Raw genomic sequence first — 15,889 nt, forward strand, 5'->3', positions numbered from 1 at the left:
GTGCTGGGGATTGAACTCAGGGGCACTGGACCACTGAGCCACATCCCAGCCCTATTTTGTATTTTATTTAGAGACAGGTCTCACTGGGTTGCTAAGTGCTTCACTTTTTGCTGAGGCTGGCTTTGAACTCCCAATCCTCCTGTCTCAGCCTCCTGAGCAGCTGGGATTTGGGGTGTGGGTGAACACACCCAGCTCTCATTCCCCCATCTCAACCCGGGTGGTGGGAGTCACCCCCGAGGCTCGCTCACCTACACCCCGGAGCCAAATCTCCAGCACTAACCCCCCTTTCTTCTTCTGTAATGGGCTCTGGCTCTGCTGCCCAGGTTGGCCTTGAATGCCTGGACTCCGGGGTCCTCCTGCCTCAGACTCCCAGGGGGCTGGGCCACAGCTGTGCCCTGTGAGTGGTCGACAGGGGGCCGTCCAGCTTCATCTTTCTGTCTCCTCAGGATGTCGGGACAGATGCTCCCTGGTCCCCTCCTGTCCCTGCCCTGGCTCGCTCCCTCTCTCCTCTGCTTGTCGCCCAGGCACTGTTCCCACCCAGGAATGAGGGCCAGGTGCTGGGTGCGGCTGGACGCCCAGGGCCCAGGCCTCGCACTGTCCACCTCTTTTGGTCCTGCAGCCTGGGAGCAGTGGATAGACCCTGCTGGACCCACAGGGCACAGTACCAGCTGCCATGCCAGCATCACGGAGATGCCTCCTATCCATGTGGGGGACGTTCATGTAAGTTGTGGGGAGAAAATCTGGCTGCAGAACTCTACAAGAATTCTGACGTGCAGGGAGGGGGCTCAGCCATGATCCCAGAGACCCGGGAGGCTGGGGCAGGAGGATCGTAGTTCAAGAGCAGCCTCAGCAGTCCTGCCGGGTGGGTCCTGTCTCAGAATTAAAAGACTGGGGCTGTGGCTCAGTGATGGAGTGCCCCTGGGTCCAGCCCAGCCCTTCAGTCCACAATGTGCTGATGCAGCTCAGAGTCCTGGAAGGAAGAGCCCTCCTCGGGTGGACGCTGACCCCGGGTCTGCTTCACCCTGCTCTCTCTGTCCTTCCCCTTAGTGTCCACGTTGCTGGGCCCTGAGGACATTCACAGCTTTCCCCATGTTCAGGAGCAGACACCTCCCTGGAGACCCCTTCAATGAGGAGGAAGGGGACTTGTGGAGGGCAGGCGTGGTCCTGGTCCCCAGGCCCCTGGCTCGTGGGAAGGCCCCGCCCCCCTCGTTCCCAGCTCTCACTGTTTATGTCTCCAAAGTGGGAGACGCAGAGCAGCCAGGACCAGGCCGCGAGACGGGCTTCATTCAGGGCTCTGGTGGCGGAGGCCAAGAGACTCGGTGTGCACCTGGACTCAGGGCACAGCTTGGCCAGTGGGGACTGACTGCCCAGGGGGTCAGTGAATGGAAAACTACTGCCAGGAACACGGAGGGTGAGGATCTGGCTAAAGCACCCAACAGGGTTCTTGCTGCAGGCCAGGTGACGAGGGTGATGGAGGAGGAGGACGAGGGAGGGGCTTCCCCACGCTGTCTCCAGGAAAACGAGGCCCTCCTCCCTGACCTCCAGGAAGAGCCTGCCCTGGGTAGGGGGCAGGAGCACAGTCGGGGTCCCAGAGCTGAGAGAGCCCACTCCCCGTCCCCTACCTGCTGTGGGACAGTCCCTCCAGCTCCCCATCCCAGCAATGCCGCCCACCCGAGTCTCGAAGTCCCAGGGGTGGTCACTTTCAGGGGCAGACGCAGGCTGCAGGACTCAGTCCCCCAAGAGCAAAGCTCATAATCTGGGCTCCAAGGAGGGTGAGATAAGGGGGCACAGGAGGCCTGGGGCAGGCGGAGACCTTTACCCTCTGACCTTTCCTGAGCCAACGTAAAAAGGCTGGGCCAGGACGGGGTTGCAGATGGGCTGGCAGGAATGGGGGTGTGGGCGGCCAGAACTCCCCTGAGTGCTGGGCCAGGCTGGGGGCAAGGACAGCGGGCAGGGCAGCTGCGGAGGGCACCGAGTGTCGAAGCCCCAGTGCCCTGCAGGCACCCAGGAGGGCAGCCATGTCAGGGATGGAGAAGCCCGTGGGTGGGGCCATGGGGGGAAGGATCAGGGGTTCCAGTGCCCCCTAAAGCAGGAGTAGAGTCCTGGAGAAGGGCCCAAGACAAAAGACTGACTCAGGGGGTTGACTGGAGGCAGGGGAGTTGTGGGGGGTGACCAGGACAGTGGGTGACAATGGAGAGAGCAGAGATTCCAGAGAAACGGGAGGGAAGCTCGTGGAGACGACTGGGCTGCTCAGGAGGAGGCCTCGGGCCAGTGCCAGGTGCCAGGAAGGTGAGGCAGAGGAGAGCCCCTGGACGGGAGTGAAGCCGCGGAGGATCGGGTCAGGGAGAGGGCTCTCGGTGGGCCTGGCACGCGCGTGTGCGTGTGCGTGTGTGTGTGTGTGTGTGTGTGTTAGGGGGTCTAGAGAGAGGGGAGAGGGGGCAGGAGGTGCCCATCCTGGAAACCACAGCCACACAAAGATCCAAGAAGAAGGCAGGACCCTGGGTATCCCAGGACGCGTACAGGCAGGAACGCTGAGGCCCAGGCCTGGCAGGAGCAGGCCTGCTGGTGCTGGGGACTGCCTGTTGGGAGGTGAGCTGGGGAGGTGACAGAGGGGCTGCAGAAGGACCACAGCACCTTGGACGTTGGCTTTGGGGGGCATGGGAGAGGCAATGTCCCCCCAGGGTGTCTGGCAGAAGCCTGTGTCTCAGAGCTTTTGGCAGTCCTCAGGAAGGGAGGCACCTGGGAGGAGGGTGGCACGGTGGCAGGGTGCAGGCTGGGCAACAGCAGGGAGCCGGGGCCCCCTCAGTGGGGCTACTCAATGGGTGTGCTGGAGGAGGCTCAAGGGGACAGAACAAGGCCCTGAGACCAGGGTGTGGCACAGAAAGGGTTAAAGGGGCACCTAGGGGATCACTTGGCCAGAGACCTCCTGGGTAGCTCACATTCCAGCGCCCCAGTAGCCCCCCACCTGCAAAGAAGGATTGGAGACAGATAATGTCGCCCAGGAGCCCGGTGGGGATAAGTAAAGGGTCACTCCCTCCAGAGAGTCAGGAAGGCCACCCAGACACAGCGGGGAGACCACAGGAAACACAGATGAAGCAAGAGGAAGGGGCCTGAGTCAGACACCCGCCAGTGCGCCCCCCTCCTCGCTGGCACACGTGTCCCTGCAGGGAGCTCAGACCTGCAGGCCATGTCAGCGGGGCGGGGATCAGCAGGGAGAGTCCACACCACAGCGCCCAGATCCACCAAGCAGGGTCCATGGGGTCGAGGACCTACAGGACTGGATGCGGGGGATTAAGGTTTGCAGGGCAAGGGTCCGCGGGGTCGCAGTCCAGATCAGGGCCTGTGCGGAGGGCCTGCTATCAGGGTCCAGCGACGTGGGTCTCAAGCGGAGAGTCAGCGGCGGAGAGGCCCTCGGGGTTGTGAGCAGGGTCTTAGGAGCGCGCTCCGGGGGCCTGGAGTCTGCGCTCGCCGCGCCTCCCGGCCGCCGGTCAGCAGCGCCGGTGCGCGGGCGGGGACCCTCGGCTGCCCCCACCCGGCGGCCGCTCCCGCCCCCGCCCCCTCCCCCTCCGCCGCCCAGTGTCACCGCCGGGAAGTTCGAGCGCAGCAGGCGCCGGGCGCGGGGCTGAGCCGGCGCGGACCCCGAGCGCGCAGCGGCAGGCGCCAGACCCGAGCGCGCGGAGGACCGAGGGAGCCTAGCGGCACCGCGCGGTGAGCACTGGGAGGCCCGAGGGCACGGCCCGGGCCGACCCCGCCGGGGCACGGGAGTGGGCGGGCGCCGCCAAGGCTCAGAGCTGGGCTCCGGGTCCTTGCCCACGTCGGACACCTCCTTTCCCAGCCCCGGGGATGCGCCCTCAGCTCTTGGACGGTCACCTGGTCCAGCACCGTCGGTTCAGGGGTCTCAATATTTGCTCTTGCACTCTTGTCCCTGGGACCGCGGCCTCGGGGACCTGGGTGCGGATGGCTGCGGGCCCTGGGACTTGCCCCTCCCTCCAGACCCTCATTCTTCCCCCCACGCGCGCCCTCGCAGCACCGAGGCGAGGCACAGGGTCCTAGGCAGCTCCGGCTTCCCACTGTGTCCTGTCCCTGCTCCCCAGGACTCCCCAGTAATACCCGGGTTTCCCAGGGTGGGTGAGGGGCACTGGAACCTGGCCCAGCTGTCCTTCCACTTGTGACTTTGACCCGCAGCCAGTGCAGGTCACTGCCCTGCTCCAGCCTCTCTGGAGTCCCCGTCCCTCTTCTGGGTCAGGGGGATTTATGCCCCACTCAGAACGGACTGACCCCTGTCCTCTTGGCGCCAGGCATCCTCTGAGGACCAGCCAGGGCTGTTTTGCTGTCCTTCTGTGTTGGGGACCTGGGGGCTGGGGGTGGATCTCAACACACTCTGGCCTGCATCCCAGGCTTGCCCTGTTGTCAACAGCAGTAAGCTGATCCCGCCCCCAGGCCGTGACCTTCCAGCCACTTGGGTTTCACAGAAACCTCCCACCTCCCACCTCCTTGGGGCTTGGAGGGTGCCTGAGAGACACCCTCCCTACCCCTTCGGATCCGGGGGCACCAAGGGCACTCCCTGCCTTCCTTGGTTAGTGGGCCATCCACTGGATCTGGGGTCCCTTGCCCCCCCCCAGTGGAAACTGGTGTGACATTGGCCTTGCCAGGAACACCTGAGTCATGTGTCTTGCTGGAACTGGCATGGGGGGTGTGCCAGCCCACAAGTAGTGGACCAGCCAGGTCAGACCCAGGTGGCTTGTGTGGCCAGATGTGTTTGCTGCGGAGGAGGTCACGAGGGGAGGAGCCTGCTGGCAGCTTCGGGTGTGCCAGCCATCAGACCCAACCCTCTGCCCCTTGAAGTCTGGGGCCGGCGACAGGCAAAAAGGAAGAAGGGTGGGTGCCGTCGGACCTGTCCTCTGTCACCCTTGCACCCTGCTCCGAGCCAAGGAGGGAATAAGGTGGAAAAAGGGCCAGGCCGGCCAATGTGAGTCCCGAGCGGCACCTCCATATCCCTGGCTGGTCCTGCCAGGTTCCTGCTCACTCACTCATTTGACAGATATCCATCACGGCCTGAAGAGCTGTCTCTGGGCACCCGTGTTGCCCCACAGTGGGGGCCTGGACAGGCTGTTCAGGTCCATCAGAGCTTCCCTGTAGGGGACAGCCCTCTGCCCTCTGGAGGTTGTCCAGCCTCGGGGACCCTAACTTGGGCAGCGTGATGATTTGCCCTTGGGCCCGAGCCCCACCTGCCTGTCCTCTTCCCTGGAGACCTCAGCCTCACACGGCTGGACATCAGCCACACCCGTCACCCCTTCCCAGAGCTGTCGCCCCCACGTCCTCACCACCCCGCGGTGGAGGACTGACCGCTTTTGTCCTCTCCCACATTCCTATCAGGGGTCCAGAGGAGGATTGCCTGGGCCTCTGATATTTTGAGGAGGGGTCTGGGGCTCTGATGCCCAGGGACCTGGGGCCAGGGAGTCCTTGAGCCCGCCTGGCCTGTGGCCTGGGACACTGAGCTTGTGTAGAGGGATGTCCTCAAGGGTCTCCAGCCCCACCTGCTTGACCTTCTGTGGGGTGGTCTGGGGGCATGGAGCATGCTCCTCCTGGGCAAGCTGCCGTGGAGAGAGGCAGGGGCCTCCGAGGGCCAGCACAGCCATGTCCCCTCGACTCTGCCTCTGAACCCTCCTTTACTCTGGGGCTCCTGGTGGCTTGAGCAGCCCCTGGAGTGGGCCAGCCACACTCTTTCCCACAGTCAGCTTCTCAGGTCCTCATAGCCCTGGGAGGTCAGCAAGAAGGGTGTCCCATGCTCCCATTTCCCAACAGGGATTGGGGGTGAATTTGGGTTCTGGGGGTCTTGGGGTCTCCTCCTTGGTTGTGTCCTTCTTCACTGGGGTGGGCCACCCTCCCTCAGTGCCCAGGCCACATCCTCCTATGCCCCCTGCCTGTCTCTCCACTGTCCATCCACCCTGGCCATCCCTGTCCTTTCCCTCTGCCCCACCAACATGCCCACCCATCAGCTCTCTTCCTCCAGGGCCTCAGTTGGAGCCCAGACACAGTGGTCAGGAGTCTTCAGATGGGAGGCCTGCTCTTGGCTGGACTGACCCCGCCCAGCTCAGTAGACTGGGCAGCAATAGCAGATGGGGTTGTTTGATCAGAACCAGAAGAGGAGACGTCCCCTTGGCGACCCCAGAGCAGGGGATACCCAAACTCCCCCTCCTCCTCCACCTACCTGCCGGCTGCCCTCTTCCCAGCAAGAGCCCTTCACTTGCAGGGCGCCACGGCCACACCTGTAATCCCAGCAGCTTGGGAGGCTGAGGCAGGAGGATCATGAGTTCAAAGCCAGCCTCAGCAACTTAGCCTCTAAGCACCTCAGCAAGACCCTCTCTCTAAATAAAATACAAAAAAAGGGGCTGGGGATGTGACTCAGAGGTTGAGGGCCCCTAAGTTCAAACCCCGGAACCAACTATAAATAAATTAATTTAAAAAAAGAGGGGTGGTTGGGGATTTAGCTCAGTGGCAGAGTGCTTGCCTAGCCCACAAGGCCCCGAGTTCGGTCCCCAGCCCTGCGGGGAGGGGAACAAAAGTGGGGCTGGGGCTGGGGCTCCGTGGCAGAGCACTGGCCTGGCATGTGTGAGGCACTGGGTTCGAGTCTCAGCACCACACATAGATAAACAAAATAAAGGTCCATTGACAACTAAAAAAAAAAAGAGCCCTTTACTCTGGGGATCTTTCATTTAATCCCGAGCCTGGATGGCTCCCCAGGGGTCAGGGACTGGGGACCTGCCACTCCTGGGTCCGTCCCTCCAGGCCCTGTGTGATCGAAGGCTGCAGCTGGGGTCAGGAGCCCCCAGCAGGCTGTGAGCCAACGCCGTGCTGCAGGATGGCTGAAGGGCAGGGCAGCCCTGTGGCCGAGCTGGCCCCAGCACTGGACTGGACTTACTGCAGAGAGTTAAAATCCAGGCTGCCCCCCTCAGCCGGGTGCCCAGGCCCACCTAGAACCCCTACCTTGGCCACAGCCGCACCCCTCTCCATCCCTACTCCCCTGTTCTTCCTCACTCTGACTTCCAATCAGCCATCTGTCTGTCCATCCCGCTGGACACTCCTCACTCCTTCCTGGAGTGCCCAGGAGAGGCCCGTCACGGCCTTCCGGCTTGCAGTGAGGCCCACCCAGCCCTGCAGACCCAGGGAGCTCCCCGCCTCTCCTGTGGGAGAGGGTCTGCTGCTTCCAGGCCCAGAGAAGCAGGGTGTCCCCTGGCCCCGTCACCGGCAGCGCTGATCTCAAAGGAATGTGCTGCCAGCCAGCCTGTGGTGCCCAGGGGACCCTGACGCCCAGCCTGAGCTTGGATGAGGGCCATGGGTCACATGGGCATGCTGGTCTTGGGTAAGGGGGCACGGGTGTGGCAGAGACCACCTGAGCATGTGCCCCCACACCGGACCCCTGGCCTGGGGAGGAGTGATGGAAGGCCTGGGCACCCCACCCTCCTGCTCGGCACCCCAAGCAGGGCAGGTTGCCTGGTGAGCCGGCTTTCCCAGGGGCTAAGAATAGGTGTGGGGTGGGGGCTGGTGGGGGCTGGGCCCGGCTGAGGCCACCAGGCTGAGGGAGGAAGTAGATGGCTAAGGGCCTGGTCCCCTCCATGAGCTCTGGGTGGCCACACAAGAGGGTGGGGGGTGGCTGCCACCCGCAAGCGGGAGGGCTCTGGAATTGTCGACGGACAGACGGCCTAGCGGGGTGGACAGTGACCTCCAGCTCCTCCGGCCCCTCACTGGCACAGGCCTCGTCGGCTCCCCGCTCTGTGTCCTCCACCTCAGCAGACTCGGAGGCTGCTTGTTGGGGGGCAGGACCCCGGGTCAGGCCTCTCCCTAGAACCCATTGCTCTGACCCTCTGCAGCTCAAGGGGACCTGTGAACACCCCCAAGGAGCCGGTTGTGCGGCCCCTGCCAGATGTGGGGGACAGCTACCCAGAGGCATGTCCCCCGTCCGGCCCTGGCGTCCCAACCTGCTGCTGCTGCTGCTGCTGGCCTGCCAGGTGAGGCTGCACAGCCTCTGCCCGGTGCGGCGGGCCCCAGTCTGCCCGGTGCTGACTGCCGCTGGTTCTCTGACTCTGTCCTTTCTGGCTGCTGTCCCCTGGTCCACCAGCCGCAGGCCCTCTCTGCCCAGGTAATGGACTTCTTGTTCGAGAAGTGGAAGCTCTACAGTGACCAGTGCCACCGCAACATGAGCCTGCTGCCTCCCCCAAATGGTGAGCCCCAGCTCCTGCCGGGCTGTGCAGCCTGGAGCTGGCTCCCGGGAAGGCGTCCTGGGTGCCCAGGTGGCCCACAAAGTGGGAAACAACAGAGAGGGCAGAGTGGCCCCAGGACTGGTGTGCTTCACTGTCCGAGCTGCTGCCACAGTGCCCCGAGCCCACAGAGGGCCGCCCGTGCTCAGGGGAGATGGCTGGCAAAGCCCCCAGACCAGGCAAGTGGGAGGGAGATGGTCAGATGCAGACACAGGCTGGTGGTCAGTCTGGTACAGGGAGAAACGGGGCCAGAGAGCACACCCTGGGGTCCTGCACTGTCAGATGAGGGACAGCAGCCTGTGGCAGCCGTAGGGTGGGCTCTGGATGGAATTGGGGTTCAGCCCCCAGGGGAAGGTGCTGGAGGAAGGTGGGGGAAAGGAGACCCAGTGTGGGTTTGGGACAGAGGTCTCTAAGGGAAGGTGCCCTGAGGGCCAGGCTGGACTGGAGACCAGGTGGGTGGGGAGGCAGAGAGCTGGGGAGGAGTCAGGGGTGGTCAGGTGAGGGAGGCCGAAGCTCTGGGCTGCAGACCTGGAGAGGAGAGAGGGAAGCTCAGGAGCTTCCAGGAGGCGGCGGCAGGGTCCTGGCCAGGCCCTCCAGGAGCCTCCCGCCCCTGCCAACCCGCCTCTGCAGACCTGGTCTGCAACAGGACCTTCGACAAGTACTCCTGCTGGCCAGACACCCCTCCCAATACCACGGCCAACATCTCCTGCCCCTGGTACCTGCCTTGGTATCACAAAGGTAACCTGAAAGGTCTGGGGGCGCTGGGGGGCTGGGCCTGGAGCTGGAGTGACCAGAGCCTGTCCCCCCAGTGCAGCACCGCCTGGTCTTCAAGAAGTGTGGGCCGGATGGGCAGTGGGTGCGTGGGCCTCGGGGACAGCCATGGCGCAACGCTTCCCAGTGCCAGATGGAGGACGAGGAGCTCGAGGGCCAGGTCAGCAGGGTGGGTGGGCACCGTGGGACCTGTCAGAGGCAGGGAGTGGCCCCCAGCCCTGAGCAGCCACTGTGGTTCACAGAAGGAGGTCGCCAAGATGTACAGCAGCTTCCAGGTGATGTACACCGTGGGCTACTCCCTGTCCCTGGGGGCCCTGCTGCTCGCCCTGGCCATCATGCTGGGCCTCAGGTACGCCGCCTCCTCCGTCCTGCGCAGGGCAGCCCCAGGGCAGGTGCCAGGCACTGATCCACTGTCCCTGCAGCAAACTCCACTGCACCCGCAACTACATCCACGTGAACCTGTTTGCATCCTTTGTGCTGAAGGCCAGCTCTGTGCTGGTCATCGACTGGCTGCTGAAGACCCGTTACAGCCAGAAGATCGGGGATGACCTCAGTGTCAGCATCTGGCTCAGCGATGGGGTGAGTGCCAGAGCAGACCAGCCTAGACTGCTGCCGCCTTGGGCAGGCAGGGTGCTGACAGCTGCCCACACTGGCCCTGCCCAGGCGGTGGCCGGCTGCCGTGTGGCCGCAGTGATCATGCAGTATGGCGTGGTGGCCAACTACTGCTGGCTGCTGGTGGAGGGCGTGTACCTGCACGGCCTGCTGGGCCTGGCCTCCTTCCCTGAGCGAAGCTTCTTCACCCTCTACCTGGGCATTGGCTGGGGTGAGTGAGGGAGTGGCTCTGTCCACTGGTGCTGGGATTGGGCGGGCCAGGCAGCACTGCAGGCCCACAACCGCTGCCCCCTACAGGTGCGCCCCTGCTGTTCATCATCCCCTGGGCGGTGGTCAAGTGTCTGTTTGAGAACATTCAGTGAGTAGGGGCCGGTGAAGGACGGGCCATGCAGCCGGGGCGGGCGGGGCGGCTGAGGGAGGTGTGGGAGGGGCTTCTGTGCAAACCTAGTGCCTGGGCAAGGGGTCACTGTGGCCTTTCCCCTTCCTTGTCCTGAGGTGGATCCCAGCAAAATCAGATGGGGGGGCTGAGAGACTTGGGGTGGGGGCTGTGTGCACCCCAGGTCGTGAGTGGCCACCCCGCAGGTGCTGGACCAGCAATACCAACATGGGCGTCTGGTGGATCTTGCGAGCCCCGGTCTTCCTGGCCATCCTGGTGAGGAAACGGGACACCTCTGTCCCAGCAGGAGGGGCTGCTGGCTGGGGCTCCCCAGTTCCCCCTTCCTTGGCCTTCTGGAGCCCTAGGAGAGGTAGCATCCGGCCTGCGAGGAAGTGGGGGCCCCGGCACTCTCCAGGACGCTGGCCTGGGCTGCCAGCAGGCTGCCTTCTTTGGCTGGGCTCCAGCCAGCCCAGGGCCACATGGCTGTGGGCCCACCTGCTGGGGCCCAGTGGGGACCACAGACCCTGGGTGGCCCTGACCTGGGCCCTCCTCCCAGATCAACTCCTTCATCTTTGTCCGCGTGGTCCACCTTCTCATCACCAAGCTTCAGGCCCGCCAGATGCACTACGCTGACTACAAGTTCCGGTGGGTGTGGGCAGTGGCCGGGGCGCACAGAGCTGCAGATGCCAGAGAGGGGGCACCAAGGCCCTGTGGGCTGACCTGGCTCTGGACAGCAGGCCGGGCACTCAAGGTCCACTCCTGCAGGCTGGCCAGATCCACCCTGACCCTCATCCCCCTGCTGGGGGTCCACGAAGTGGTCTTCGCCTTTGTGACCGATGAGCAGGCTCAGGGGGCCCTGCGCTCCGCCAAGCTCTTCTTTGACCTCTTCCTCAGCTCCTTCCAGGTGAGCCCCACGCCCCACCCTCCCCCTGCTCAGAGACCCGGGACAGGTTCCTGACCGCCCCTTCCTTCCAGGGCCTGCTGGTGGCTGTCCTCTACTGCTTCCTCAGCAAAGAGGTAGGTGGGGGCTCGGCCAGGGAGTGGCACGGGTGCCAGTGCCCCCCATATGCCCTTCCCTTCCTCCTGTGTTTGACTGAGATGGTTGCCAGGGCAGTGGGTGTCAGGACCCCAGAGTCCTCAGGGAGCACAAGCGTGGGGGTCTTCAGCCTCTGCAGGCCCTGGCTTTCCCTGTGGTGAGGGGGGGAGGGTGTGGGGGCCGAGGCTCAGGGACACCAGGTGGGACCCCTCCCCCAGGTACAGGCAGAGCTGCTGCAGCGCTGGCGGCGCTGGCACGAGGGCAGAGCGCTGCAGGACCCGCGACGCAGCAGCAGCCCCTCGGCCCCAGCTAGGCCTTGCCGTGGCCCCTCCTGCGAGAAGCTTCGACTTGTGAAGGGTGGCAGCAGCAATGGGGCTGGCCAGGACCCCTCTGCAGAGACCTCCTTGGCCTGTGGCCTCCCTGAGTTGGATGGGAGCCCCTTCTGAATCTCTGCTGGACTCAGGCACCAGACAGGGCATCACCGAACACCCCAGGACTGGACACCTGGCTGAGGCCAGAGGGGCAGGACAGCTGGACAGTGGCTGCCACTGTCCATGTCCCCCCTGCTGTCCCTGGGGCACAAGCCCAGTGGTGGGAAGTTGTGCATGAACTGCAGGCATGCCTGCCTGTTGGTCTGTCCTGTGCGTGTGGAAAGGTGTGTCCTCCAATAAAGAGCTGAGTAGTGGCTGGGTGGATCGCCAGGGCTCAGCTGGGAAGGCCCGAGTGCGTGTGGGCAGGGTGGATGGGCGCAGGGTGGATGGGCGCAGGCTGGTGCACTCCCTGGAGGGGCCCCTCTGATCCCTGTTCTACAGGGAGCTGGAAGGGTCCCCAGGGTGGCTAGCAGTGCCTGTCCTCCCATGCTGGATCAGGTCAGGGGCCCCCCTGGAGGCTTTGGCCTCACTCCCCCAACAGGTCACCATTCACCAGCAAAGGGATATGATGGGGCAGTGGGGGCTGAGGGAGGCCACAGGCACACAGCCTCACATGAACACCCAATTTACTCAGAGGGTGTCTTCCAAAAGCCTCTACCTGGAGACAGAAGGACCACGGACACTTGGCTCAGTCCTGCTCTTCCTGGAGCCCAACCTCTGCTCCTGAGCTTTAGCTACTTGGTGCGTCCTGGGCCACACAGTGTCTGCAGTGGAGAGAAATAGCTTCCCAATCACTGTGGGTCCAGGTGGAGGTAGCAGTAGGGTCTGCCCAACCTCTGCACAGCCCCTGTCACCTAGCAGATGCTCTGCCCACAACGGTCCAGGCCCATCCTGGGGTGGGTGGGCACACTCCCTGCCAGGTGGAGGTGGGGTGACACCAGCTAGAAAAGAGCTGTCCCAGGACTGGATGCAGGAAAGGCCTGGAAGTGCTTTGGGGTGGGAGGTCCAGATCAGGGGTGCACCCTGAGTCCAAGCTGAGGCACGGTGCAGAATGGTAAGTTTGCACCCATGAGTTTAGATGTGCCATCCAGGACCACGTTGCTGGGCAGAAGCAAGTCCAGAGTGGTAGCCCGTGAGGGGACTGGTCAGCCTCCGGGGTGGCCTACAGTGGGTACCATGATGCCTGGTGGTATGCATGCATGGGGTGGAGAAGGAGCCAGACAGGTGTCCCTGTTCCAAGGAGCTGGTGGAAGGTGGCCACTGGGCCCTGGGGGAGGAGTGCCACAGCCGCTGGAGCACCGGCTGGAGCCACTCAGGCAGAGCTGGGCTAATTGGAGCAGATGAAAGGACATGAGGCCTCTCAGGAAAGGTAAATAGAATGACCCGCCAGGCGGGGCCCTCCCAGGGAGGCCCTCTCCCCGCACCCTGCCTGCAGGCCTGAGGCCGGAGGGAAGTCAGAGGGCACAGACAGAGGCTGGTTTAGAAGTCGCTGTATCTGCTGGAGGCTTGAGGCACCTGACCTGAGGCTTTGGCCAGCTCTCATGCCAGGTGCCCAGGCCTGCGTCCTGACTCTCTGTGGAGCCCTAGTTGCCTATATGGGCACAAAGCCACACCGAGTTAGCACAGGAGGGGCAAATTCTCCTTCACGGCAGCTGAGCTCAGGGTTGGGGACTGCCTTGGGGGTAAGTTGCTCTCCTGGGGCCTCCTGACAGCCCTCCCTACCCCAAGTCCCTCCCCTTGTCCTCCTTCAACCCTGCCCCATCCCCATCCCCAAGGGAACTGGATGGAGCAGGCTGCTGGAGTCAAGGGTGGAGGTGGGGCCTGGCCAGGGCTGGACTCATCAACCAGTAAACACTGGTCCTGATGGGCAGTCCTGTAGATGGGCAGTGGAGGGACCCTCTCTCCAACACAGCCAGGTGCCCCCAGAGAAGAGGCCCCGCCCCTCTCATCTCTCAGTGCCCCCTGCCTCTCCTGCCCTGCTGCCCACTCCCTTCCTGCAGGGAGTCTGAAGGAGTGTGCCGCAGAGGGAGCTCCCAGGCTCCCCTGTGTGGGGCCAGGCAGCAGAAGCCCGCTCCCAGAGGGATGTGTGTGAGCGAGTCGTGTGTCCTGTGACCCCCTGGAATGGGCACTGCTGAGGAAGGGTGCACCTCAGCAGTCAGGATGGAACCTGGGGAGGGCACCTCCAGCCTGGCAGGAGGCCTGGGGGGACCTCTCGAGGACATGGAAGTGACTGAGCACACTCAGGGGAGAATTAAATGACAGGGCAGAGTTCAGAACTTATTAGGAACTCCAGGAAAACAGAGTTGGGCAGAAAATAGAAAACAAGTCTCATCTGTCCTACAGCTCAGTGCTGAGTACAAACAGGCCTAACTGAAGCACTGATGTAACTGAAGTTACGGGGAAGAGCTACACAGGGAAAGTGGAGGACAGCAAAAGCTCACATGTGTGGCCACATGTTCCTAGGGAGGGGGGACTGTAGCTCGGCAATAGAGCTTTGTTTGGGCCAGGCATTGGTGCCGCAGCCAGAACCACAAAAATAAATAAGTAAGCTTAGAAGAGAAAGAGGCAGGGGCTGTGGCTCAGGGGTTGAGCACTTGCCTAGCACCTGTGGGGCACTGAGTTCAATCTTCAGCAACACCTAAAAATAAAAAAAGGTGTTGTGTCCACCGAAAACTGAAAAATAAATATTAAAAAATTCTCTTTTCTATCTTTAAAAAATATTTAAAAAAATATAAAGGTATTGTGTTTGTGTAAACTAAGGGGGCAGGGAGCAGGAAGCCCAGCCAGGTGCAGTGGTGCATGCCTGGGATCCCAGCAACTCTGGAGCCTGAAGCAGGAGGATCACAGGTTTTGAGGCCAGCCTGGGCAACTCAGTGAGGCCCTGTCTCGAAATTGAAAAAATAAATTTAAAAGGGCTGGAAATGTAACTCAGTCACAGAGCACCCCTGAGTTCAATCCCTGGTCCCCCCAAAATAAAAAATTAACAAAATAAGTGCTTAAAGGGATAAACACTTAAGGGGTGGGGGTGGCTCAGTGGTGGAGCCCCAGTACTTTAAAATAAACAAAAACAAACAACAAAAAAGCCCCACAACTAAAATTCCCTTGAAGGTCACTGTTTCCTGATGTGTAAATGAGGGTAGTAAAACTCCCCCACGCAGTGGCCAACGAAGAGCGCTGTGTGGGTTCCTGCGCAACCGGCACAGGTGACACGGGACGGACCCTAACTCACAAGGATGCTCACCTCATCTCCCCCAGCCGTCCCCCTGAGCCACTAGGCTGGGCGAGAGTAGTCACAGGCACCTCGGAGGAGGGAGATGAGGCAGGGGGCTGGTCTGGCGGGAGGCCCACGGGCCCTAAGGAACGGAGGTGTGAGGTGGAGAGCAGGGGTGAACCTGCCCCAGCGCTGCTCTAGCTCCCTGGACCACGCCTGCGCTCTCGGGCCACTGTGGCTACAGGAACACTGGCCGCATGAGGTGGACTTGGCTCTGCAGTGGTCCCTGGCAGCCCTAGGTGGAAGGCTGGTGGGCCTGCTGCGGGGCTGGGTGGACCCCAGTGGACACATCTTGGCAGGCCTTCCAGGCAGGCTCTTTCTCCCCTTCCCTGCTCACCCCTGGCCTAGGCCACAACAGTTTCAACCCGGGACTGTCACCGTGCACTGGGCTCTGCTGCAGGAGGGTGTGTGGCAAGCCCTCCTTCCAACGCCCAGCTGTTCTTGTAGACCATGCCCAGGACCTCTAGCTGGCAGAGTGCCAGGGAAGACCTTAAGGTGTGCGAGGGGACACAGACGTGCAGGCTCAGATGGCTGGGTCATGCATGCCCCAAGGAACCCTGGGTGTGGCCAGATCCCAGGGCAGGCCCCAGAAGGCTGGAAGCCCAAGTCAGCACTCTCTCCCTCAGGCTGTCTCCAGCTCATGTCGGGCACTAACTGCCCAGTGACCATTCAAGGAGGGGCCTTCAGATCACCACAGCTCAAACTCACTTTGCACCTGGGGAACCTGAGGCAAATCATGGCCACAGGCACTAGATTCTCACCTGAAGAAGAGTGGGTGGAACTCGTTGCAAGGCACTGAGGTAGGCACTAACCAAAGAACCTGAGGCCGGAGACTTGGCAACTGGCTCAAGGACTCCTCTGCCTCTGGGAAGGGTGGGAAGCCCCCAGCAGGCCTCATGTGCAGGTGGGTCTCGCACCTTTGCTGGCCCTGGCAAACACAAGGGGTGGAAAGCACACCTGTTGGGGCCTTGCTTGCCCTGTCCACTGCCTTGACCTGGGTGGTCTAGGGTGCTCGGAGACACTGGTTGGTACAGGGTGTGGAGATGTGCTCCTACGCAACCCGAGCACGCCATGTGCCATCCTCTCCAGTAGCAAGCTTGGGTGACCCCACCTTGGGACACTCAAAGCCTCTATGGAAGGCCTTGCAGAACCCCAGGGCCTAACAAGGGCACATGTTCCAGGGGTGGGTTGGCA

The 15,889-nt window shown here is 62.7% G+C and overlaps 1 protein-coding gene across 3 annotated transcripts; it reads left to right on the plus strand.

The window, feature by feature from the left end:
• The first annotated feature begins 3,632 nt into the window (after positions 1-3,632).
• On the plus strand, positions 3,633-11,504 carry Gcgr (glucagon receptor). Of its 3 annotated transcripts, XM_071603132.1 has the most exons (14): positions 3,633-3,708; positions 7,872-8,009; positions 8,120-8,222; positions 8,889-8,996; positions 9,068-9,189; positions 9,272-9,378; positions 9,452-9,608; positions 9,693-9,852; positions 9,939-9,999; positions 10,224-10,293; positions 10,574-10,662; positions 10,783-10,921; positions 10,993-11,034; positions 11,272-11,504. In XM_071603132.1, exons 2-14 carry the CDS (start codon positions 7,950-7,952, stop codon positions 11,497-11,499), a joined length of 1,446 nt encoding a protein of 481 aa, XP_071459233.1. In that variant the 5' UTR covers positions 3,633-3,708; positions 7,872-7,949; the 3' UTR covers positions 11,500-11,504. The 3 variants fall into 3 exon arrangements, with proteins under 3 accessions (XP_071459233.1, XP_027811370.2, XP_071459234.1); XM_027955569.2 differs by lacking the exon at positions 3,633-3,708 and having other exon boundaries at positions 7,797-8,009; XM_071603133.1 differs by lacking the exons at positions 3,633-3,708; positions 7,872-8,009 and having other exon boundaries at positions 8,155-8,222; positions 9,073-9,189.
• Positions 11,505-15,889: the final 4,385 nt, after the last annotated feature.

This window comes from Marmota flaviventris, chromosome 17, assembly GCF_047511675.1.
Source record: "Marmota flaviventris isolate mMarFla1 chromosome 17, mMarFla1.hap1, whole genome shotgun sequence".
Classification (NCBI taxonomy): domain Eukaryota; kingdom Metazoa; phylum Chordata; class Mammalia; order Rodentia; family Sciuridae; genus Marmota; species Marmota flaviventris.

Bases quoted from the DNA above. Each gene is read 5' to 3' on its own strand.
- Gcgr (XM_071603132.1), top strand. From the start codon at position 7,950: ATGTCCCCCGTCCGGCCCTGGCGTCCCAACCTGCTGCTGCTGCTGCTG. The intron at 10,000-10,223 runs GTGAGTAGGGGC...GCCACCCCGCAG, and splicing joins TGTCTGTTTGAGAACATTCA to GTGCTGGACCAGCAATACCA. The intron at 10,922-10,992 runs GTGAGCCCCACG...CCTTCCTTCCAG, and splicing joins TCTTCCTCAGCTCCTTCCAG to GGCCTGCTGGTGGCTGTCCT.